General features: G+C 42.0%; 1 protein-coding gene across 1 annotated transcript; it reads right to left on the reverse strand.

Annotated features, from left to right (window-relative positions):
* Positions 1-310: 310 nt before the first annotated feature.
* POMT2 (protein O-mannosyltransferase 2) lies at positions 311-25888 on the reverse strand (the record flags this gene model as incomplete). Its single annotated transcript, XM_035327588.1, has 21 exons — positions 311-1880; positions 2453-2567; positions 3165-3305; positions 4794-4899; positions 5113-5172; positions 5359-5430; positions 7040-7116; positions 8443-8534; positions 10075-10226; positions 10970-11048; positions 12664-12733; positions 13641-13707; positions 15913-16022; positions 17127-17209; positions 18210-18316; positions 20899-21058; positions 22742-22850; positions 23028-23136; positions 24288-24392; positions 25218-25302; positions 25692-25888. Coding segments are annotated over 21 exons (2202 nt in total), but the record flags the coding sequence as incomplete, so codon positions are not given.
* Positions 25889-25919: the final 31 nt, after the last annotated feature.

Consider the following 25919-nt stretch of genomic DNA (forward strand, 5'->3'; position numbering starts at 1 on the left):
CTTCCCACTAAGAATTATCAGCAACTCAAAACCTTTCGAATCAAAAGCATAGACCTCTACCATCTGAGTTAGTTTCTGTAAGAGCCAACTTCTGGGGAGACACATGACACTCCACACCAGAACCTTACAATAGCAAGCAGCTGCCTTACTGAACAATCCTATGACTTTTCTGTTAAAAAGGAATGAAAGCCAGTCTGATGGAGTCTTGGTCCCCTACAGAGAACAACTATCTTGGGGATGTTAATGCAGCCCTTCTCTGCTGTAGGAGTTACATTAGAATTCAAGGTTTGATAAGAGAAATGAATGCACATTTAAACACAGACACACATACGCTGCTCTTCCAGTACCCACAATTTTGATGCATGGCTGAAAAGCAGAGCAAGAAATCTGAAATGATAGGCATGAGTTCATTGAAACAAACACAAAAGAGTTTTGCAAATATTAGTTCTTGAGACAGGAACACAGCTGGCATCCAAGTAGCGACCATGAACTGTGACAAGAAATTGAAATTGGGCAAAGCATAGATGGACTAAAAGGAGTAATTGACAAAAGTAGACCTAATAGAGGAGAAAGGCACCTCATATTCCACTTTCTTGGAAGGGGTGGATTCAACATTCAAGAGCTGTTGACACTTAAAGAATTTCTGCCTGGCCTCACATTTCCTTCAATGCAGTAATTAATTAGCTGTGTGATAAATGATGCTGGACAGCCATCTATGAGAGGGAACTTGCTCAGTATTGGAATATTGAGTGCAGATACCAATGGCCAGTTTCGTGGCTGACACATTCATTAAGATGAAGCTTTTTTCCTAAATGCCATAGGTACTGGCACTGGAATAGCTTGGTTCAGAAGACAAATGACAGCTGTCTACATTTTTCAAGCTATCATTTCAGTCACAACCACACACCCAAAAGGCCCATCTTCACAGTGTACTGGGGCAGAAAATAAATCACCTGCTGTTTCTACTGTAATTTCCTTAGCAGTTTCAGTAAGAACTTCATAGCAGCTACAAAGTGCTGAGCTGGAACAGTCTGGCTCTGAGTGCAGGCCCGCTAGGTGATTGCTATAAATGATTAAAGGTGACCAGAAAGCAAGGCAGTAGAAAAGGATAAACAATCTCCATCTCCTCTGTCAGCAGAGGGCCTGGGAGACAGACAAGGCACAGTGGCTCAGGAGATTTCAAGCAGACCCCTTTCAGTCACATTATAAAAAATCAGGGTCATAATAAAAAATTCCGACAGCCAGGGCTGAGCAGTGTGGAGATCCCCACATGCTTATTTGAAGCTTTAGGAAGAAAAACCTTGTCGTAAAGAAAGGTCATTAAATATGGTAAATCCCAACGCCATGGACATTATCTGGCTCTCAAACTGCAGTGGTACTTACACTGCAAGTAGGAAGACAGACATACACACGTGAACATGCAACTGCACACACTCCAACTTGTCCTGCTCTGACTGCTGGAATGCCACTGCTGTTTGCCTGTCAAGAGTTCTGGTACACTGCTCAGAAGAACTGAGAGTTAAGAAGCTCACTGCCCAGGAATATAACTTAAGGATTCATGACACGAGTCTTTCTAAAAGAACCTCTCAAGGTCAGCTTTTGCATCCTCCAATGCAGGCAGTGCAAACAAATGCTAAAATAACAGGGCTACTAGACCCAGAGTATGCCAGAGAGAGGGCATTTTACAGTCACATCTCCAAAGTGCCAGAATCAGTTCGACATGCAGCAGTCCTCACGCTTCTTATTCTCTGTTCCCAGACTCCCTTTGCTGGTTCTAGAACTCCCAGGAGTCCATCCACCGGAGCCCTGCCATGGGGCTGCTGGGGTCGGAGGCCATGGGTCCTATCATCCCGTAGGACAGGGGATGAAAGAGGTAGAAGCTGTGGAAAGAATCCAAAATCAGAGACCACACAGTTTTCTGTCTCAAGAACAATGCAGCATGTTAGTCCATACAGATGTCCTATGGGACCTTTGTATTTTGAATGCTCTTGAACTTCACTGGTGACATTCTAATCTCTGCTGAGTACAATATACACATAATACACAGTTTATTTACAGGTATCATTTTCTTTTAGAAAACAATAGCTTTGAAGAACAGCCAGCTGAGAAAACCTGCAGCAATGAAGAATTTGCCCGTTTTTGAGGGATCTGGCACCATCTAGCAAGGGGACTACAATAAGAGATCATTGAACTCCGAGTTCAGAAGAGAATGGAGCATTCATACTGAGTGGTAGAATAAAAGAAAGATTCCCTGCAATAGAAAGATGTTTTAAAACATGTTGCTGGGACACAGATGCTGAAATCTAATCAAATTTGAGCATTTAGATTTGGGCTTGATGTTCAGCAGAGTTTAGAGACAGAGACAAATGCTAAGGGTAGTTACCATGCACAAAGGTTCCACTGAGACTGTCGTTGTTACACGTTTAGGAAATGTCGAGCTTTCAGCACTCACCTGTACATGATGAGCAGAACCAGTGCCAGGATCCCACCTCCATATATTCTTCTAGCTGCAGTGCTGGGGGACAAGAACCCAGCAAAGAACTTCAGTAGTATGTCCCAGGTGATTCCTAGAAGGATGAGGCAGAAATCAGGAGCAATGCAGAGGCCAAATGAGTTGCTGCATTCAGTCAGACTTGGCTGACCAAGCTCTATTAACACCAAAAAAACCTTGTCTGTTTTTAAATTTAATTTACCTTGCTAACTTTCAGAACTATACAGATTGCTTTCTATCAGCAGAATTATTTTTTCTTTCCTTATCACTTGAATAAATGCAAAAGAGATCTGGACCCCAGCCCACTAAGGTGGCACAAAAATCACAGTAAAAACTACCAAGATTGAATTACAAATGGACACGACAGAAATGTAAGGACAGCAAAAAAAGGAAGTAACACATATAAAAGCACATAAAATAACAATGATGCAGCAGAGAATAGGAATCACATCTTAATTCAAGTGCCCTAACCACTAGACATGACTGCCTCTTCAGTGTGGCAATGAAAAAGAAACAGGCACTGCAAGCTGCTTTGTGAAAAACATTTTCAGTTGGTCAGTGCTTTCAAGCACTTTACACAAGCAGAAAAAATATGAAAATATACAGTTTAGTCTGAAAGATTTCCATTTAACAGAATTTCACCTGTTTCCCTGCCTCAGTCTTCTGTATTTACCTGTCAGCATGCTGGAAAAAAGCATGGCAGGAAAGTAGTGGTGAAAGTAGAGAACTCGGCCCATCATAAAGAAGGGGAGGTAATGAAGGAGCCAACCCAGAGCAATCTGCCCTCCACCACGAAGCACAACACGGGACAGTTCTGGAACACAAACAAACAGGCTTAAGCAGAGAAGAAAAAAACAAAAACACAGATTCTGTTTACAAGCCTTGTCACAGTAAGTAGCATGTGAATCACAGCAAAATAAACAGGAATGATCTTTGGAGTAAGTCACGCGTTGGTCTGAAATTGGGCCAAGCCTCTGCACTATCCTAACTACATTCTTTATATATATACACAAACACTTTCCAGGAGAAAAATGAGCATTAGATATTATATAACTGCATTTATGCTTCTATTATTGCATTTTATTATTATATAGCATTTTGTATGTTGTATTACATTATTGCACTTTATGCAAGAATTATCAAAAAAGATATATTAAGACATAAGTCTCAGTGGATTGGCAGGAGGTTGCCCTAGAGGATCTAAGCTAAGAACAAATTTGCAGTTTCTCAGGATGCACATTAGACTAATTAGGTCATTCCAGTTTCCGATGTTTTATGTTCTCTGCAATGAGACTACAAGCCATCTAGATGATCACTTTGCCAGCCTTTCCTGGAAAGAAACGTTGCTTAGCTTTCACAGCATGCGGAAGGGACTAAGAGCTCTGATGTCTGCATGCAGATTAGCTAATAACTTATTGTTTGATTTAATAGTGTCACATCACATTTGGTATTTCCCTTCCAACACAGAGGTCTACAAAAATAAGTAGCCATCGATGTAAACTGAAATGTATGACTTCTTAGGATTTGCAAAAAGCTGTATTATCCTGGCTGGGGTCAGTAGCTCTGTTAGAAAAAACATCAGATTTTATCACCTTTTCATACTGGTATGTCCAGATCAAAAACAGCCTTTCCAACAGATATGCATCTGGTCATTTCTGAGCAGCAGTAACGTCATGGTTTTGGCTGGGATAGAGTTAATTTTCTTTATAGAAGCTTTTACAATGCGGTGTTTCGTATTTTTGATGAAAATAGTGGTGAAAACACACCGATGGTGCTGAGCAGTGCTTACAGTCAAGGACTTCTGCTTCTCATGCTGCCCTGCCAGTGGGGAGGCTGGGGGTGTACAAGGAACTGGAAGGAACACAGCCAGGACGGCTGACTCAGACTGACCAAAGGGACATCCCATGCCATATGATGTCACACTCAGGAATAAAAGCTGGGTGAAAAGAAGGAGGAGAAGGGGACATTCACAGTGATGGCATTTGTCTTCCCAAGAAACCATTACGTGTGATGAGCCCTGCTGTCCTGAAATTGCCTGCCAATGAGAAGCAGCAAATGAATTCCTTGACTAGCTTTGCTTGCGTATTGAGCTTTTGCTTCACCTAGTAAGCTGCCTTTATCTCAGCCCATGAATTTTCACACTTTTACCTTTCTGATACTCTCCCCCAGTATTACATTCAACTTCCAGAGGCTTTATGAGAAAGTTTTTAACACAGAAATCCTAATGTCAGCTTTTCTGTGCCAGGAAACCAGGGTGTTACGATATTCTATAATGTAGGATTCTTAGGAGAACTGACCTCACCTTTGAGTTCAGATGACAGTTGGACACCTCTCTTCAGTGCCACTGCAGTGGAAATTGCTGTCAGAAGATATAACCCAATAGTGAACAGATTTAGCCACCAAACCACCTATGTAGGAAAAGAGAAAGACTTTTAGGACTTAAGGCTGGAAACAGGAATGAACATATGAAAGGAAATGAAAAGCTACATGCAAGCGTAAGAATAAAACGAGAGAGACAGTCCAAAAGAAAGAAGAGTAAGAGAAACATTGTCACTGGAAAAAGCATGAGTAAGCTAAAATTTGCTAAAGACATTGTCTTGGAACCTCCTGTTCCAACTTACGGGGTTTCCCAGCAAATAAACCCGATAATCTGTCTCGTTGACACCAGAAAAACGCAGACCCTGAAGAAACAAACCAGAAGTAAACAAAATGGGTTTGAATCAATGCAGTTTAATCTTATTTTCTACAGTGTCAAAGGTGAGAAAACTTCCCTTCAATGCAGCTTCGATGTGATTAAGAGGTCCTGTGCTTTGAGAAGCATTGTAAAGTACCTGGGAGCAGAAAGGAAGTTGGACTCATCAACACACCTGGTAGTTGATAGGCCAGTGCCAGGGTTTGGATGTAACTTCATTGTCCTTTGGTTTCAGGCCACTGTTCCCCTACAAATAAATCAAGAAAAAACAAAATGAGGGGCAGCTGTGCTGCAAAGACTGCTCAGAAACATCTGAGTTTACAAATACACAAGAATACTTTTCCTGAGTAAAGACTGTTTTCTGACCACACACACGTCTTCTGAAGACAGCTACAATGAGGACAAAGAATGTCTTACTACTACTGAGCAAATGAAAACATGCTTTGGGTATGATTAAAGGCAGTATTCTCTCATTTCTCTTCTCCAGATTTTCTGTCACTAAGGATATATGTTGCATAAGTAAGATGTCTGTTCAGTAAGAGACTACTTCAGCAGGCTTCCTTTCACTCTGAAATAAAAACCTCAGAAAGATTATTTCCATGGAAACTCATGCAGGTGCTTTCTTACCTGAGACAACGTTATCACTGGTTGCCATGGAAATACTTAACATTAGTAATAGGTTGTTTGACTACCTTCTTTCTTTTGCAAATTTGAGAACACCTTTACAAACAAATTAAACCTTAGACTCCCATATCAAAGTGGTACATTTCCATTCTTCAGGACAACAGAGCTGGTAAAAGCTGGTAAAAGGGTTAGGAAGGCACATCCTACGAGAGGCTGAGGGTACTTGTGTTGTCTAGACAGGAGAAAAGGCTCATTGCTCTGTACAATTTCCTGAGAAGGAGAAGTGGAGAGGGAGGTGCCGGTTTCTTTTCCCTGGTAACTGATGTCAGGACACGTGGGAACAGCACAAAACTGTGCTAGGGAAGATTCAGACTGGACATCAGGAAAAACTTCTTTACTGTGAGTGTGTTTAAATGCTGTAACAGACTTCCTAGAGAAGTCGTTCATGTCCCACGCCTGTCAGTGTTTAAGAGGCATTTGGATAATGCCCTCATTAATATGTTTAACTTTTGGTTAGCCCTGAAGTGGTCAAGCAGTTGGACTAGATGATCTTTGAAGGTCCCTTCCAACTGAACTATTCTATTCTTTTCAGATGGAGTGAGAAGCTAGAAGCAGGAGGGCTGTGACTAAGATCAAAGAACAGACACAGGGAAAGACCACAAGACCAAGCCACCCTGAAAATATTAAATCCATCTGTCTCTTTTGCACATATCTTTAGGCATAAAGAGGAAAGCTGAAAATGCAGCATCTCAATGAGCTTTAAAAAAGTAACAGGAGTTTTTCATTTTCAATTCAAACATTTATTGTGCTTTTAAGTGCCTGTTTACCTAATTCTCCTGAGTGTGACCGTGGTAGTATCCTCCTGCCCCACAACTACCAACTTAACTTCAAAACGTTCTGGTAAGTTAGGAAAAAATCCTAAGCTCTCCTTTACAGAACAGAATTTCAGCAGCAAAGAGATTACAGAACTAGACTGTAGCTAAATCACCTTAACAATAGAGCTAGGCATCAAACCCAAGGCTTCCAAACTTTTGGAAAAATTAGCCTCAAGACCACCTCTTTTTCTAAGCAAAAAGGCAAGTAGGTTGCTGGGGCACATAAATTCTGCCCTAGCTTACAGCCATCACCCAGATATATCAGAAAATGCCTTTTTTTTTTTCCCTTTCTTTTTTTTTTTTTAAATGAAAGATAAAGGAAGAGAAAACGATCATCTGGAATTAATGGTATCTTACCCGGATCATAACCATGTGGGATTCTAGCAGAATTTCTGCAAAAGAAGGCTTCAAAACATCCAGGCTGATATTGGGCACTATAGAAAGAGAGAAGAGTAGATTAGAAATCTGTATGTTTTATTTTTATTTTCTTGTTCCATAATAAAACTAAACTCTCTCCTCCTGTGACAAATCTGCTTCTAGCACCTCTTTTAATTCCCTATGCAATTCACTCATATTCTAAATGCAGAGGCTTGAATTCAAAGTATCCCCCAGTGAATTTCACATCTGAGGCGCTCCTAGATCTCCTCCTTTACTTCCAGGAGCAGGAGAAATATGTAAGTAAACAGATCTGAAGTAAACAGATCTCTATTTCTAGATGAAATTAGAAACATATTGCTCATATGCTGCTGTTTATCTGTAAATGAGCCATGAGTGTGGGAATACAAAATGCAGTACAACAGAAGAGGAAACTCTACCAAATCAACAAGCTCAGGGTTCCTTTCCTCCAATTTGCACAGCTGCTCTGAAAAGGTGAGGAACGCTAGTTTTTTGGTAACTCGGAACTCAGCCCAAGTCATCTGCAATTCATGGGAGGAAAACTATACCAAACATTTCAGGCCAAATGAGGCTGTGACACACATCTAACTCCTGGATGAGGCTCCAAGGCCCATCTGTCGTTACTGGCACACAGTACTCTTCTCAGTCTTTGTCATACTATCTATTACTTGATGGCACCTCAAAGTCATTATTTAGCAAACCCCCATAAAAGAAGGAAAAAAATATACCAGAGCAGGGTGGATCTTAACTTTAAAAAACACATTAAAACTTACACGACATACTCATATTAAGAGCAGTAATTCCCAATTGAACCAATGATGTTAAAAATAACAGGTTGCACCACAGTGCCTATAAGACTTCATATTTTTGTTATCCAGGACAATCTCAAAATCCTGAAAATGTCCTTATATTTTCCACTACACTTGAAGCATTATCACCAGTTTAATGTCCAAACAATGAAGTCATGGAATCATAAAATAAACTGAGCTGGAAGGGACCATCACATCCAAGTCCTAGCTCCACACAGCACTACCTAAAAATCAAACCACGTGTCTGAGAGCATTTGCCTAAATGCTTCTGGAATTCCAGCAGGCTTGGTGCTATGACCACTTCCCTGGGGAGCCTGTTTCTGTGCCTGACCACCCTCTCAGTGGAGAACCTTCCTTCTCCTGCTATCCGATGTGAACCTCCCCTTGGCTATGCATCTGAACAACTGGCCCAAGTTTAGCAAGTTTGCACCTAAGCTGTGAAAGAACAGGCAAATCCAAAACACTGAGCGCCAGTTCTTGATGTCTGATAGCTCGTTCTTTCCTCAACAGCAAGCTAAAACGGACCCTCAAAGTGAAGGAAAATAAATGACTCACACTTGGGGTTTATATGATCTTCAAAGTTCCAGAGGGAATTGGGACTGTCCTTCAGGTATGGTGTGCAGGTGACTTCCACTTGTTCCCAACCCCTGAGGAACAAGAGAACAGTCAGACACTATCCCACCACGTAGAAACCAAAACAGATTTGAAAGGAAGCCTACATAAAAATTCTACTAACTATATGGGCCACATTTCTAAATTTGGATGCCTAAACTCAGAGAACTAAGCACAAAGAAGTGGCACATTGACAACTTCAAGTCAACCTTACAGTCTCTCCAGAAAAAAAAAGAAATCACCATCATTATTAAGTCAATCCATGCCTACAGAAACTTTTACAGAAACAAACGATCAACTTTAGAGGATCCCACCAACAGTTCACTTGCTCTGTTGCCCTATCTCTAGGCAGTCACATCAAATACTTTGGTAGAAAGCGCATCAGACCCTGCAGTAATCTGACAGATTAATAAGGAATTTTCTACCAACTGCCACGTAGCAAGCTTACTTCCACTAATTAATTAATTACATTAATTAACCATCACATAACTCTCTGAAGGACAGTGATTATTCCCCTTTTTTTAAAAAATCTTTATTTGCAGTTACCAGGGTTTTTCTTCCCCCTCAGCTCTTAATGTCATAAATATTTTGCTGCAGTGACTTTCACTCACGGGGTATGTTTGTGTTAGTACAAAAAAAATATATACCTCCTTCCTTGAATGCTGTTGTCAGGGACAGCGATTTATTTTTTTTAAACCAAATACATTATTTACCCATGAACCTAGTCTTGCTGAAAAGATATAAATGCTATTTGCATTCCTGACCAGGCAGTCACCAGCAGAGGTATCTGCCTGCACTCACCATGATTCAGCATCCACCAGATTTCTTAGTAGCTTTTTTTAAAAAAAAAAATAAAAAAAAATAAAAAAAAATGAAGGGAAACCTAAGCTAGCAGTAATGGAGGCAGCTCTGCAAGCAGAAGCCTGCTGCTTCAGGATCCATGTTAGCATCCCACACAGTAGAGCTGTGCAGATACAGGAGCTTGTTTGGCATTAGTCTGAATGTCTCTGCACGCACCTCTTTTTGTGATGAAGATATATAATCCGTGAACATATTAAACCCCATCTTCTGTTAACATCAGGTTGTTACTTTTGCGATCACACTACAAATGTCTCATGTAAAAATGGCTGACGAACTTTCAAAAAAAGAAGTTAATGCCAATAGCAATAGATTTGGAGGACTGTGGTATGGAACAGCATGAACTGCTCCAGTTTCTAGCAATTCTGGTGAACCTTAAAGCTAAAACAGGCCTTGAAGAACACAGCTGTCATCCCCTCCTGGACTTACTGCATGACAAAATCTATACCCATGCCACTCTTGGATCTTTTGGTAGGGGATATGATTTTTCAGAGCCACTGCCCAGCAGGCACCTTCACTGAAATAAACTGCATAACCCTAACCCTGATCATCTGGTTGTATTTTACGTACCTGTTATTTTTTTTATTCGTTTAAAGATAAAGAAATGGAGGAAACATGGTTACTGCTTAGTTTAAATTTAAAAGTACCAATGAGCTAAGGAACATGGTAGCTCCAGGCTTTGTGGGGTGGGGCAGGGAAGGAATACAAGCTACTTACCATTTCGGCAGAGTCTTTCCAGAAGAGCCCAGTATGCAACCTGTGGCCACATGGGTTAGCCGGACCTGACTCCGCAGGACTTTGATAAGCTTCCCAGGCTTTCTGCCCACCACTTCAATCCGCCAGAAATCATTGGAGTCTCCTGTTCCATTCTATCATGGAAAAACACCATAGGAGAGAAACAAACAAATAAACCTAACCAGAAGACACAATACAACTGAAGTACTGCAAATACAAACTTCTGAAACTCCAGTGATGACAAAGCTAAAGAGCCCACACTACCATTACTCAGACTTCACAGAAGAGATTCCCCATTAAAAAAAAAAAAAAAAGAGGATTCTAGACATGAGCAACTACCACATTTTTATCTTGCCAGCCTTAATTTTTTTTTCTTCAAATTCATTCTTGACTGTGGCTCAGAGTTACATTTCAAAAAGGGGGTAAAACTTGGCTGCTTCATAGAAGGGGTTTAGGCAACAGCCTTTAGAAATTCAGCCCTCAAAACAAATTTCATTTTCATGATTCAAAGTTCTGTCATCATTCTGTCAACAAAAGCCAGTTGTCTACGTGACAAGGCCAAATACATAAAATAATACTTGTCAGAGCAACTTCAGGTTTGCTCAGTTTGGCATTTATGGAGTTGAAGGCTGCCAAAGCTAGACTGACATTAAAGCTTAAGTTATTTTCTTGTCTGTGTTCATATTAAATAGACCTTAAATGAGATAAGCTATTTTATAATTGGTCTATACTAGACCAACTTCTCCTCCAATCCGGTAGATCTCCATCTACATCTACCACCCTGGCAAACAAACTAAGGGCAGAAATAAATCCCCCTGGCATGGTATGAACTCTCCCCCCAGCAAACAGCTTTTGCTTCATCTTGCCATTCACTTACTATTCCATAGCCAGTGACCTGAAAATGCTTCCTTGTCAGGGGAGCCTCGTGCTGGTGACTGTGAAGATTTCTAGAAGTTCTGGAATGAAATTAAAAGTTAAACCTTGTTTGTTTGTTTAAAATGTCTCAATCAACTTGTGATATGATCTTTGGTTTAAGGCATTCAGAGATAGCTTCCAGCACTTTGACCACCAAATTCCAGCGAGGGGCAGAGCAAGATGCAGCTCCAATAGCAACGGGGCCACAGAGTGAAACAGCCACTTCCCACCATGCAACCCGGAGTTTATGCCACACTGGGCAGTGCTGGCGAAGAAGGACACCATGAATAAATCCAGCCCTCAGGCTATAAACTACCACCTCCAAGTGGTAATTTACCACAGCTCGTAAATCAAAAACATTTAGGTGAAACTGCACTGACATCCACCCACATAACACACATGCTCTTTTCCTTCTTATGAAAGGAAAAAGGTGGGAATGATAGCCCTGCTCTGGCAAGAACCAAAACAAGATCCTGACCTCTCTAGATTATCAGTTTTACTTTTGAGGTGAAAGACTGTACCATTTGGTCAGATTTACTGAGGTGGGGGATCATGGCCCCCATTGGACCAGCCACACATGGAGCCTCTCACTCCAGCAGGGACTGCTAGATGAGGCAACCAGAAAAGCAGGGCCATATCCTGGTCAGTTCTTACTCATATTATGAACCTCCCACGCCAACAATACAGCTGCATCTAGCCCTCCCTGCCTTATCTGCACACAAAGTCTCTGCCCACACTTGATGAAATCTGTCTGCAAAGAGCGGAGAGCCACCTGCTGGATCTTTTCCCTAACACTGCAGTTTTACCTCCCATTCTGCAGAGTTCCTCTTCAGCATGTAAGTTAAGCAAGCCCAGTATTGCCAAACCAAGATTTTACCACTTTCATTACCATATACTCAGCAGTAAAACCTAAAGTTCAATGTATCTTTTTTTTTTTTTAAAGTCTTAAAATCTTTTTGGAAGACTTACACAATGATTTGTCAATGTGCAATACTGAACACAGTAAGACATGATTTCCAGGCTCACAAATACAGGATTCATGTTAAGAAATAAAAGCCGTGATAGCACCAAGCATTTGGCACTGTGGCACTAGATGAGATGAAGATTAAATATCAAGTCACTAGGGCTCCCCTACATCCCTGTCATTTATTCATCACAAAGGCAAAAACCAACATTTTTGTTCAAAATGTCTCGGCACTGTGATCTCAGTGCTGCTTAGAGCTTTTGCAGGTGGATACTGCCTATACACAAAAGACAAGACACTCACAATACACTGGTAGAACACCACACTCAATTTGCCTCGCAAACTCAGAGAGCGGACAAAAATGACAGAACACGGGTTTTGAATGGCTTCTTTGCAGGAGGTACCTTTACTATTGCACCTCACGTAGCTGAACACATCCCTGTGCCGCTTAGGTAGGTACTGCTAATGAAGTCGCAAGGTTCTGTTAAAGGTTTCCCATTTTACAGACACATCAAAACATAAACCAAACAAGAAAACCTCCACAAAGCCCACATTGCCGATGCAGATATACAGACACCTCTGCCACAAAATCAGCTTGTGCTGGCCTAACCATGTAAGTCTTTGGCAGGCCAAATCTCCCTCCAGTTGTACTCAACCACTCCGTCTCTTCACATCCCAGAAATCATCCTTACTCTTTATGTTCCAGGCGAATAATATCTCCATGCCTCACGAACTCCACAGGGCTGGAGGGGTCTGACAGATCTGCTGAAGGAAGAAAAATAATCATACCAAAGCACTGACAAACAAATCAGAGTCGCAAGGTCTTTTGGGAACATTCATGCTTCAGGCAGACAATACAAGTCAAACTAGTTTGTGTAGGCTGAAAACTTGGTGTAAATCACTACTGTAGTCTACTCTAGTTTAAAGAGCAGCCCTGAGGGCTACTCTATAGAGTAACGTGGCCCAAAGCAGCAAATAGTGCCCTTAAATAAAGAGGATGCCTGGCTAGGCTAACTGAACATCAGAACTAGATATCTACATTTTAATTTCATGGACTATAAAACGACACTTGTAAGACTGCTTCTGATTTTGCAATATATGGGTTACTTGCATTTTTTTGTTGTTTAGAGTGTTCCTTGTCAATTTTTATATATACTTGTGCTGCAGGTGTAGAAAGGAAACTACCCTAGACCAAACATGCCTCAGCTACACTAATCGATATTCTAAATCAAGATAATATCACCTTCAATAATCTATGTTGTCCAAGCAAGCATCCATGCAAATCCCTGGAACACCATGTATTAACATATACCAGGAACCAATTTCTCCAGGACTCACAGGCATAACAACAGGCTCCACAAAATATTAACTGAGCGCAGATTAATTTCCTCTCTGTTATTGGCAACCCTACCTGACTGAAAAGTTGTCAATACAACCTTCAGCCAAAAAAAAGATTAATTTACTTTTACTGCACATCCTGGAGAAAAAAAAAATAAAATAAAAAATGGTAAACACAAATAGGGTTGACGAAGATGGAGTAGATTCCCTTTGTTCTTCCTCCTACCCTCCTCTTATCTATGAAGGATACTTTGCCCTGGAGGGAACTCGGCATATTTATGTTAAAAACTGAAGCAGCAGTTATAAAAGGCTCTTTACTGGTATTTGTTACCTGTATCTGAATCATGTTTCTTTATAATCCACAGGTTATTCAAATCTTTATGTAAGTAGGCAGTGACCTAAAAGCACAGGATAAATTATTTTACCAAACAAGAATAAAGCTGGTGATAGCAAAGATGCATCTACCAGCAAATCAAATTCCCAAATGAATGCACTACTAACAGAGAAAACCTGGGAAGACTTCTACAGTATTTCACGCTAGAAAGCTAGTTACCGACCACTGGTTAACCAAGATCCCACCCTTTACTCGGGGTTCAGCACATCCACTCTGGAGCACTAGTGTGCTACGCTTAGTGGCAGTTCACATGCATCATGAGTAACAGCTTCCAACCATACAGCTTGACTTTAGAGGTCTTTAGAGGTTCCTTCTGTAACAACAGGGTATCGAAATCTGAACTTTTGGAATAGCCACTGACCAGTATGAGTAGAAGGAAACAGCACTGGCATTGTTGGTAGAGATTTATGACAACAGACTGCTTATGACAACCATAATACTTCTGCCAAAAGATCCAAAGTCAGAAGGATTCAGGGATCAGCTGTTAAAGCAGTATTATTATCCAGCTAATCTTCACCAGCCTGCTCAGCCTCACATAGAGTAACTGCTCTTATTGCTACCAAGAGCAGGGAAGACCATCTGGCCACCCAAGGGTGCTGCTATGGGAGGCTACCTTCCCAGCAGGAGGCACTGTTGCCATCTCCACTCACTCTCCCCTTTCAGCTACAGAAGCAGCAAGCCCTACTCTCCAGGACCCCCTACTCTCCAGGACCCAATCCCAATCCCACACCTGTGCCTCCCACTTAGACGCAAGCAGAGGGCCCAGCAGATGGGTGACTGAGGCAGAGCATACAGGAATATCTTCATGTGGAAAAAAGGGGGGAGTTGGAGATAAAATCTCTTACTTTAAGGTTGTATTATCATCAGAGGAGGTGATGGAGGAAGCAAAGAGAGATCAGTCTCCATCTTTTCCTCCCCAAAATCTCCTCCAAGCTCTGAACTCCCTTCCCCTCTCCATACCCCAAAAACTCTCCCAGGGCCCGAACTTGTCCCACCTTCAGGGCAGGGATCACAGGGTGGTAATGGTGGGGCAATCTCTACCTTCTCCCATTTACTCTCAAGGAAACTCTCATCATCATCCTCCAAATTCCCCTTGATTGCTTTTACTGTCAGGAAGCATGCTCTGCACTTTAATTTGGCCTATCCTTGAGTAAGTTTTGGTATTATATCTCCATCTACAGTAATAAACATCAATGTTGCATGACAGTATTGGAATTTTTAGTTGGCAAGAACAGCAGAAAAACAGGATTCATTAAAAAAATGATTTTGAAAACCTCCTCCTCATAACAGAGGCTTCATGGAGTTAAAAACAAACACTTGTTTTTCTCTGGAAACTTTCTTTCAAGGAGTTCAGAACCATTTTTAGACACTAACATGCAAACTGCAGAGTATATCTTGGGAAAGCCACAGAAGCTGCAAAGATTTGTGAAGCTTGATGACGATAGACAAAAATAAGAAATGCACATGCAAACTGCAGAGTATATCTTGGGAAAGCCACAGAAGCTGCAAAGATTTGTGAAGCTTGATGACGATAGACAAAAATAAGAAATGCACTTAATTTCTATAAAACTTAATTAGCAATAGTAATATGGTTTCTGATTTATACTTTGCTTTACTGATTTATCACTTAAATATAAACCCTTAGAGAGCTCAGCTAAGCACTTTTCATTATGGTTAATGAATAGCTTACAAATATACAGATAACCAATTTAATGAGCAAAGCCTTACAAATTCCCTGCTGACAGATGAGGAAAGCAAGGCACAAGAGGAAGTAATTCACATAAGGGTACAGAGCCTGTGGCAGGAATGAAAACAACACCCAGCACTCCTATTCTGTTGATTTTAACATACAGCAACAAAACCTATAAGGGAAAGTAATAGATTTGTTTTAAACCTAAGTTTTACTGCCTTCCTTGAGGTAACAACAGCACTTTCATTACAGAACATTATTTTTAAGTCCTTGTGGCCACCATCTACACAGAGTGGTCTTGCTACTGCAGTAACGTTTTGTTACTGTAAGTCACCTCTTCGGTGCAAGCTGGTGGGCTCTCAAGCATCCTTTTTACTCAGGATTCCAAGCCAAGTGCACAGCTGTGGCACCGAGAGGATAACAGGTGCTGAGTAAATACATAGCTCCAGTCACAATGGCAAATAACGTTAAGTGCAATGGGAATGAGTGGATGGTTGCAGTCAGAGGCAGGGCACTAACCTGCTGCTGGCGAGCCCCTACGCCCTCTGGGTAGAGGTGCCAGTGAGAGTGAAGGTATCCCCCTGCCATCCGAAGGTTCTTCATTGTGATCACAGATCCGTATGCCAAATCTAAACAGGAAGGAACAAGAGAAAAAAACATAAGGCAGCTCTCCTATAAATATCTCCCACAGCCAGCCTGCGGTGCTCTGATTAGGCATGTATGTTCCTGCTTTGTTTTGATGAAAGCTCGCTTCCTGTTTGACATATTACTCCAAACAGCTCATTGCAAGCTTATCTTCCATCACCATCCACTGTTCAGTAAAACTGTTACATAATATTTGAACCTTTTAAAACTCTCCCAGATAGTTATAACATAAACAGAAGTGCTAGGTTAATTGTATGCAATTTCAAGAGGCTTGAGATACCTTTCCATAAGTGTAGATGGTCAAATTAAAACAATCGATTTTGAAAAGCACATGACTAGTTTGAAGCACTCCATCCTCCAACCCCTACAGCAACTCAAGAGGAAAGGGAGGCAAGCTCAGGCAGCTATCAGCTGGTACTCTGCCTTAAGACACCTTCTTCCTTCACAACCTCCCAACACAAGTGGATCATCTGGGAGAATGGACCTGATGCTCTCCCAGTAGCAGCTCTGGAGCAAGGAACAGAGAAAAGCTATAGTAATCAGAAAGCAAATGCATATCAAAGACTCAATAGTCCCTAGTGAACCAGAGGATTAGGGAGCAACCACAGAGCCATCACTCTCTTAAATCCATATGCATGCTGACTACAAAACAGCAGGACCAGGGGCATGCTGTGACACAAAGGAGTAGGTAGTTTGAATTTACACTTTTGGAAACAAATCCCATATCCGAACACCTACAAATCTAAGCTGAACAGGACAAATCTCTTTTTGTTTTCTCAAGCAACGTTAAATGCCAACAAAAGAAGAGGGAGCAGCTGCACGCATACAACACTGTCAAATCCCTCAAAATGGTGCCTTTCCCTCAAGAAGTGATATAAAGACAGTGACCGTGCACTAAGCACAATCTAATTTTCAGCCTTTTATTTTTCTGCTGATAAATAAAACCATACAGAGGAACAGCATGAACCTGACCATGACCACAAAGGAATGATCCGTACTGTCCTGCACTGACTCACAGAAGATGTTTTTACTTAAACTCCCAAGTACATTGACAACACTCCGAGCAGTTTACTCCCTGGGACACTCACGCTCTGGAACGGAGACATTATGAAGATTGTTCCCAATCAGCTGGGACTGAAAGGCAGAACTGAAGAAACCATCCCCAGGACCACTACAAAATAGAGCAAAGAACATGACAATTTGAAATCTGGCAAAACAAGCAGACAGAAGTATCATGCGCTACCAATTTGTTTTTACAGAATGAAAATGGAAAAAAAAAAAAAGATGAGGAAAAAAAAAAAGACAAAACCAGATGGCCTCAGGAGAAGACTGACTGGATTTGCCTTAGATGCACCTCTAATGCTGTGAATCACAACAGATACGTGATACACACGCTGTTGCAGGAAATTGCCCAGAGTTGCAAAGACTTGAGAACACAAAGATGTATGCCTTCTGGCACCATCAAACATCTTTGGAGGTGTTCTTCTAACATATAAATTGACCCGTTGCCAAGTCAGATAACAAAGCCTGTCCCTGTGGCTCCTTAAGTCTCATATCCGCTAATAGGTTAGAGGTAAAACCAGCTGACAAACTGGAAAATAAGAGATTTCATTTTATATTAATTTTATATTCTTTTTAATAGTGAAATGCTTTATCCATCTCATCTCTTAACATTAGCATGTAGGAAATCATTACTTGATGATTTTACTGCTGTTGTGCTCCTTCCACATAAAAAGCATTCCTTAGTGGCAGGCATTCAGAATAGAGTCTTTGGGCACACTTACTAGACATTTTTAATCACAGTCAAAGGTTTTTTTCAGGAACACAATGCCCCTTTTTTTTTTTAGTTTCAAAAAGGCATGGAGTTGAGACATTTTCAGGTCCAGGAAAGAAAGGGAAGAAGAAAAAAAAAAAAAAAAAAGAATACAGAAGGTTTGGACAGGATAGTTCCTTGGCACATCAAAGTCTCAAGCTCAAACTCTTGTTTCACTGCCAGCTTGGCCAGAGCCTTTCTCTAAGAACAATGCGGGAGTCTGGGAAGGGAATTAAACAAAGACACAGCTTGTGGCTGTGCTTCTGATGCTGAAAATGGAGAAATCCATTATCAGTGGTCTTTAATTCAAAGCATAGACAGATGATTTTTCTACTGAAAAAAAAGAATTATAAAATACCTTTTATTTAACACTGTAAAATGAACAGCAAACATGGCCGTGTAGAGGGCAAGCGGGAGCAGGATGAGGCAGAGTACACGAGCCAGTAAATGCTTCCCAAACATGACCTGTAATAAACACAACCTGGATCAAACAGTGTAGCTACAGACAAATCCACTCCGTACTTCACAGGACTCTGAGCAGCAATCTGCCATGCACACATGCACAGCAGGCTGCAGAATTACCTCTAAGAGGCCTAGAGAAAGGTAAAAGCTAAGGCAGAGTTTGCTGTGCATCTCAAAAATGTGGAGTCATGGTAACTTTGAAATTTCAGGCTCTCAGAGGGAAGACAAAAAGACAATGGGACACTTTAATTTCCCCTAATACTGAATATCCCTAACTTTAGCAAAGGAGGCTGGGCAGCTCCCATTGACAAAACTTCGAAAACAAGGACCTGTTTGGTCCTTGATTCCTCTGAAAAGGAAAAACCTGTTTACCAGCAGTACACATCTTGACATAAAATCACAGCAAGGAGATGGCGTCTAGAATAGCAATTCTTAAAGGTAAGCAAAAGGGAAAATGAAAACATGAGCGCAGAAGCTGCTACATGCACTACTCTCACCAAGCAAAGATGTTAATGTAACAAGGGCTAGATATGCTTCGTTCACAGAAACCAGCTCATTTAGCAAGGACACTTTCATACTGCAACTTCTTTTGCTGCTCCTCAGCCAGAAGTTACAGAACAGTCAGCAGCAAATCCTGAGTGTTTCAGCTGCCTCAACACAGAAGCAGAGAACTTGATTTAAATCACTGGGAGAGGTCGCTTGTACACAGGCAGCCAATATGTGGTTGCATGTTGACATCCTACTGACACTGCAGGTAATAGAGCACAAGCTCTAAAGTACACAATAGGTAATAAATAGCCGTGGGAGAAGAAAATACCTTAAACAGCAAAAATTGTTTTCTGAATGTCCACATCTAACTACAGAGCTGATAAAGGCAAACACACTTACTATCTTTTTTTTTTTTTTGATACCTATCACACGATGATAAGCTAATCATCTTCCATCCCTTAGTACCAGATCCAAAGATTTCAGAAGTAATGGGGAAAGAGCATTTTACAAAACAAAGAACCTACTGAAGTCAACAAAAGAAGCAGTTGCTCAGCCCAGGTACTTGAGCAGAACATTTGATAACCACTGGACACTTGGAAAAACGCTGACTGATGGATGGTTCATAACCACATTTCTGTAGTAGAGCACCATATGAGCTAACCTCCAGTTCCCCAGTCAAAATGACTGAAATGTGCTTTGACCTTTGTGAAAAAGATTTGTATAACTACAGACTTCAACATGAAGTCCAAAAAGAAAATGCACAAGGACAACATCAAGCAAAACAGAAGAGCAGTCCAAGTTAAGCTGAGAATTCTAGAAATCAAACTAACCCCCAAAACCCTGTATGTAAATCATCATAAAGAGTTTCCTAACAAATGCGGAGAGAAATTATTCAGGCTTTGTGGGTTTGATCCTCGCCTTTTTTTTCCTCTCTTCTCAAGCACTACAATTGCCAAATATTTTGTTATTCAGAAAGCATCTACCTTCTGGAGTAAATTTCTTTACATATTCTAACACTCGGGGGCTTGCTGCCTTTGCTGCCAGCAGCATAAATGAAATCACTGTGCAGCCGTCTGCTGGCAGAAAGCTTAGACATGATGGATTTGTTCCATTTCAAATGCAATTAACTGACTCTGCTCAAGAAGCGCTTCTCTGGAGCCGAACATTGCATCTTTGCAGCCCATGTTGATTCACATTAATCAGAGAAAACAGATCATACAGCCGTAATAGAAAAAGTCCCCCACTGTTTATGAGAAAGGATAAAAGTAAGTGAAATAAACAGGATTTTTAAGTTTCAGAAGAGGCTGAGACAAGAGGCCAACTGAACAACTCTTAAAAGATGTGCTTGAAGAATTACTGTTTTTTTTCCTGCTGGTTGCCAGATAGCAAATGGGATATCAAGATATTTCTCCAAATACCAGATTTCACAGCCCACAAATACAAAATGCAATATATTAGAACAGGGCACCCAAATACACTAGTGCATTTCTTAAAGCTTACAAGATCTAAATGTGTGTGAAATCAAGCAGTCTACAGCTCCCTCAGGACGAGCTACAAAGACTGCATGTTACAGAGCTTGCCTACGACTCACCTAAAGCACACCACTGCCATGCAGCCTAGGCCAATGCGCTCCTGTGAAGCACACCCTGAGCTTGCTCTGCTTATGTAAACCAGGTGCTGCACGACATGCCTGTCTGCCAGGTAGCACGTACTCCTCAGATCACAGAACAGTGTTGGACATCTTGCTTTGGGCCATTGTACAGCCATTGCCGATGAGCATTTTCAGCCTAGACTGAAATAAAATTCGACCAACTGGAAAGGTAATAGTTTCTCTCAGGAAAAAGCCACAACCTTTTTTTTTTGTGCTCCTATGAGATATATCCTGTTGTAGTATGTGTTTCCTAAAAACGTATGGCAATCATTTTTCCATTGTAATTTTTACCTCTAATCTTTATCATCTACCTCAGGTGCCTCTCTGCCGCAGACAGAGCATCGCTGTTTGCTTCCATGGTCATCTAAAACTAGGAGACTTATAAAGGCAAAAGAAAGCAAAACAAAGAATCCCTTAGCATAAAAGAGAAGTTTTTGACACTCACCAGTGACAGGCTGAGGTTCCCCAGCAAGTCCCACAGATCATAGATTGTATTCAGACCAACCAAGAGGACTACAAAAAGGCCAACAAACTTTACCCCCATTGCTCCAGCAAGGTTCACCCCAGTCAGGCTCAGCCAGAACCACCAGGAGGCAGAAAATGGCCTGCAGGACAGACAGAGCAAGTCAGAGAATAAATGACGGCTACATGAATGGGAAGCTGTGATCAGGAAAACACACACCAAGTCACTGTCCTGCAAAGTTACATTCCATCTTCTTCTCAGGAGCCCATGAGGAATAGGAAGAAATGTATTTCTTTTATTTTAGAACAATGGAAGGATACACTCGATACATGTTTCAGACAAGCCCATCACTTAAGCCTAGGCAGCCCTATATCTCCCCTTTGAGAGAGGGAACACAGACAAAGGTATAAACTGAAACACTAGTTTAAAGAAAATCCCACAAGTGGAAAGTCTGAAGATTCGGATTTCTGCTACATAAAGATGCAAGCTTACATCACTCAGAAAGCTAAGGACATGACGGAGGACAGAACAACATGAGCAGCCACTTTTGGTAAAGCAGAAAGGCCACAGTGGAGAACACCTATCCAAAGGTGTAAACAAAAGCTGCAGCAAAAAGCAATAAAATTACAAACTAAGCTAAGACTAAACCATAGAGGAAAAAATGAGAGAAGATGACAGGAAATTTAAAAGCTTTCACTGCACAGGCAAGTATCAACTTGATAATTGCATTTTGACTAAAAATCCCTGTGCCCTGCTAAGCAACACAAGAGATAGAGCTGGCTTTTAATTTACATAATCTGAACTAGTTAGAGCTAATCCTGTTTTCCCAGACATGAGAGAAAAGTTCAGGTCAAGGCACACAGAGCTACATCATGAGCTGATCAAACCCTGCCCTATACCTCAGTGCCTGCACTCCCTGGGGGAAGTGCTGTAGATGGGAACAGCCTTAGATGGCCTTACATGATGCTGCAGGCTGTGCTTCAGCCATGTGTGCTGCTCTCATGCTAAGACTTATATGAGCAGTACTTAAATATTGCATGAAACAAAAAATGCTCATATCTAACACAATATTCTAAACTTTTATGCCTTCAAATTCTGGATGTATTGTGCAGTAACTTCTCTGTACAACACAGGCAAAAAGAAGCCTTCTGATATATCCAAACACCTATAAATCATCACTCCCCTCTCACTGAGTCTATACCAAATATCCTGAGCAATTTAACTGCTTTATTCAGAAACATCCTGGCTATATTTCCCTTAAATTTTTGGTAGCAATTTCTTTAAACCCAACAAATAACACTCTACCTCGACTAACAGGATTTTATAAACGCTCACAGGATTACAGTCACTGTTAAGCTGTGTTTCTCTGCTCTAGAGACAAAATGACTATGTCAAAATGGCATATTAATATTTTTGCCATTATGCAGCAAAACTTTGAACAGGCTATAAACATCTTTCATTCCTATGTTTCTAACCTACAACACCCTATACCACAGTCTTTCCTGTCAAGAAGTTTTAAAAAGCTTTAGCATTCATGTTCAAGATTTGCAGTTCCATAAACTATTTCTGCTGAAATTTCCTTTCCATGCAAAAACATTCTATTTAAGTTTCCATCCTTCTCTACCCTAGCCATGATACTTTCTCCCTTGTTTCACACTTTATCTCCCCTACCATGAGCCATTTTCACCTCCAAGTTTCCTGAAACAATCTGATCTCAGCCATTCACCCAGACTATCAAGTGTCAGACAGGTTCTAAGACTTTATTCATGCAAAAGCTGAGTACCAATAGTTTAAAAACAAAACAAAAAACACTTCTTTATCTTACCTATCTGCACAGGCATTACACTTCACCATACTCAGAACAGCTCCCATCAGGAAGAACATCAGAATGGGGTCAAGCAGAATATACTGGGACAACGTAATACAGCCCGTATCTGCAGAGAGACACAGATGTCAGAAACAGGACTGCCAACTAAAAATTGTCATATAAAACAGCGTAACTTGGTTTTTGGAAGCCTCCCTCATTAAGCACAGTATCGTGCTAGGTAACGCATGAATGAAACCCTCTGAACAAATAACCTGTTCAATTTTGCTGGAGCAGGAACACCTACCAAAAATAAGGATGCAAGCTGTGAGGAAGGCTGCTGGCAGCGACTTGGACAGTTCCAACACTGTGAGGTAGGCAAAGGGAACCAGGCAGGAGCCAAGGAATGCGCAGAACTGCAGGAAAAGAAGATTATGGGAGAAGTTATACCCCTCCCTGAGGTAAACACAAACACACAAACCCTTTCCCTTCCTTCACGCTATATACCTACCAATTACAGGGGGTGCTGCAGTTACTGAACCAACTCACTGAGATCATCAGAAAAAAGCCAAATGACCAAGGATACCGTTCAGAGAACAACAGCTGCTTACTCAGCTCTGTCAGCAGAGGTGTCAGTAACAACAGTTAGTCATTCTCTTTCTAGACTGCACCAGGAATCCATAAAAACATATGTCAAGTAGACACATTACACATCCATCATACTCAACTCATTCTAACAAGATATTAGCATATGAAATCTAAGAACAGAATATATTGTATCTTACATCCTTAGCAGACCAACATCACCTCCTCTTCTCAAATGAGAGCGAGGGTAGTTGAAGGAGGAAGAGCAGATCAACACAAAAGAAAGTAGCATCCCAATAAAATTCTCCCTCGTTAGCACTGCTCCCACTTTAGACTCAGGGAAATGTAGAACTAAGAATTGCTGGAGACTTGGAAAGTAAACCAAGAAAATACACTTTCCCATCTTCATCCTTCTTTCTAGGCACCAGCAACTGGCAACTTCCTTCTTTTGACTTGTGTTATCTGCTGCCAGGTTTACGGCTCTAGGTCTTCCTAGATAACAGCACAGCCGTGGTTTCAGGTAGAATACCACTGAATAGTAATTCCTCCCATCAACTCATTCAGCTCAGCATCACTGGAGGTGGCAGCACATGATCCTGGCTTTCTTGAAATCCTTGGCTCTCAGCCAGCAGGGACTCCAGCAGAACAGCCAGCCATGACAGGGTGAGAAGAAGCCCAAGCTCAGCAACAATCCCTTTGTAGGACAGGCAATATATCCCTCCCACTCAGGAGTCTAGTCCCTTTAATTAGTAGCAAGAGATTCCCTTGAGAATCACCTCTCTTTTTCACCTGGCCTCTCACAGCCAGACGTCAGGACTTATTCACAATATAACCACCAACACTTTTCTAAGGAGCTTAGAGACAAGGCACAAGGCTAAAGAGACCTCTGACCTAATCCATTTAAGCTGCTCTTAAGACATAATACTCTTACTGAAAAGCACAGGAGAGCTAAAAAGCTTGATACTAGCCTGTAACGCCTTACCCCTCTCATTCCCATGTAGTTGTGCTGTTCGTATCTGTCCCCTGGCTTTTGGAACGGAAAGGTGCCATCATATCCACTAAGGTAGCCAGCAAGTCCAATCAGCATCTGAAGAAAAACACAAGTGGAAAAAATGGTCAGGGAAACCACCTTGGAGGGAGAATCCAAACCAGCAGCCAGTAAGATTTTCAGACAAGTCAAGTCTGATTCACATGATAACAACTGAATTCAGACACACCCCCAAACAACAGTTTCTGTACAGAATTCATATGCATCCATATTGCCCTTGTCTAAAAGCAAGATCAGAAGGGATCAAAAGGACTTTGGCTGCTGACTAGAAGTACAACTGCAGGCTCAAGAGAAGTAACCAAGTGTGGGATTTATCAGAGAGAATTCTGTCTCTGCACGTTCTCCCCTAGCTCCCCATTCCCACAGTTTAAGGGGGCTCAGACTGAAAGAAAGACAACCCGAGGTAAAAGTGATGCACCATCATCAACACCGCGCAAAACTTCCTTTGCTGCTAGAACAAGTTCTTCCATTGCCAAATAGCAACTTAAGGGCTCTCAAGGTCCTTTGTGGTAGGCATCTGATTTGCACACAAGATATCAGAAACTGTTTGGTTCCTCTGATCTGTAAGCTTTGATTAGACATCCCTTTTAGGCCACACAGGTCTCACGTTCATTTTTAACTTCCATCTGCTCAAGCTTTTCAAATACCCAGCAGGCAACACTTCTGTTTTCCCATGCTCAAAGCATTTTCACAGAGAAGAAAAGATGCAAGCTGAAACTCTGAATACAAAATGCAAATACCACGATGCCAACAACAGCTAGGAAAGGTGCTGCTGTTCGCTATGCCATTTGACCAGAAGGAAGGGAAGACTTGTGTCAGCCCGTTCCTGTGGCTTCTGAAACACACAACAGCAGAGCGGTTTACCTTCCCCAGAGGAGGGTGGACATCAAAGAAGAAGGTCCGATTAATGTAGTAACTTCCCATCTTCCCAAAATGGGTTTCATCCCAACTGGAAAAGATAAACACAAAACACAACCTACTACGACGCTGAAGATGGTAAAAATCCAGGAAAGTCTTTCTCCCCCATATTTTTCATCTTATAAGGGGTTACTGCCATGCATTCTATATGGGACAACTTATTAAATTGACTGGACAATCAGAGATGGGGTGCACTTCAGCATTTTACGCCGGGTTTTATTAAGTTTGGTACCACCACCTCAAGTCTTCTCCAGGCCGCCCCGACCCCAGCTGTGCCCGGAGCCAGCCCGGACCTCGGGGACCCCCACCCCGCCGCCCCAGCACGCGGTCCCCGCTCCGCCCCTGTGCCGGCCCGCGGAGCCGTGCAGGGCGCTCTGCGGCCGCCAGCCCGGGCACCGCTCCCACCGGCCGTGCCCGTACCAGACGTGCGGCGGCTCCGGCAGGCGGTGGAAGCGGGAGGCGAAGCTGAGGAGGGTGACGAGGGCCAGCGCTGCCCGCGACCCCGCCGGGGCGGCCGGCGGCCGAGCCGCGGGCGGGGCGGGAGGGGGGGAGGCGGCCCGCGGGGAGGGCCCCGGCGCCCGGCGGGAGCCGCGGTAACGCAGCGGCTCGGCCGCCGGCCGCCCCGGCGGGGTCGCGGGCAGCGCTGGC

The sequence above is a fragment of the Oxyura jamaicensis genome, chromosome 5 (genome assembly GCF_011077185.1).
Source record: "Oxyura jamaicensis isolate SHBP4307 breed ruddy duck chromosome 5, BPBGC_Ojam_1.0, whole genome shotgun sequence".
In the NCBI taxonomy this organism is placed as follows: domain Eukaryota; kingdom Metazoa; phylum Chordata; class Aves; order Anseriformes; family Anatidae; genus Oxyura; species Oxyura jamaicensis.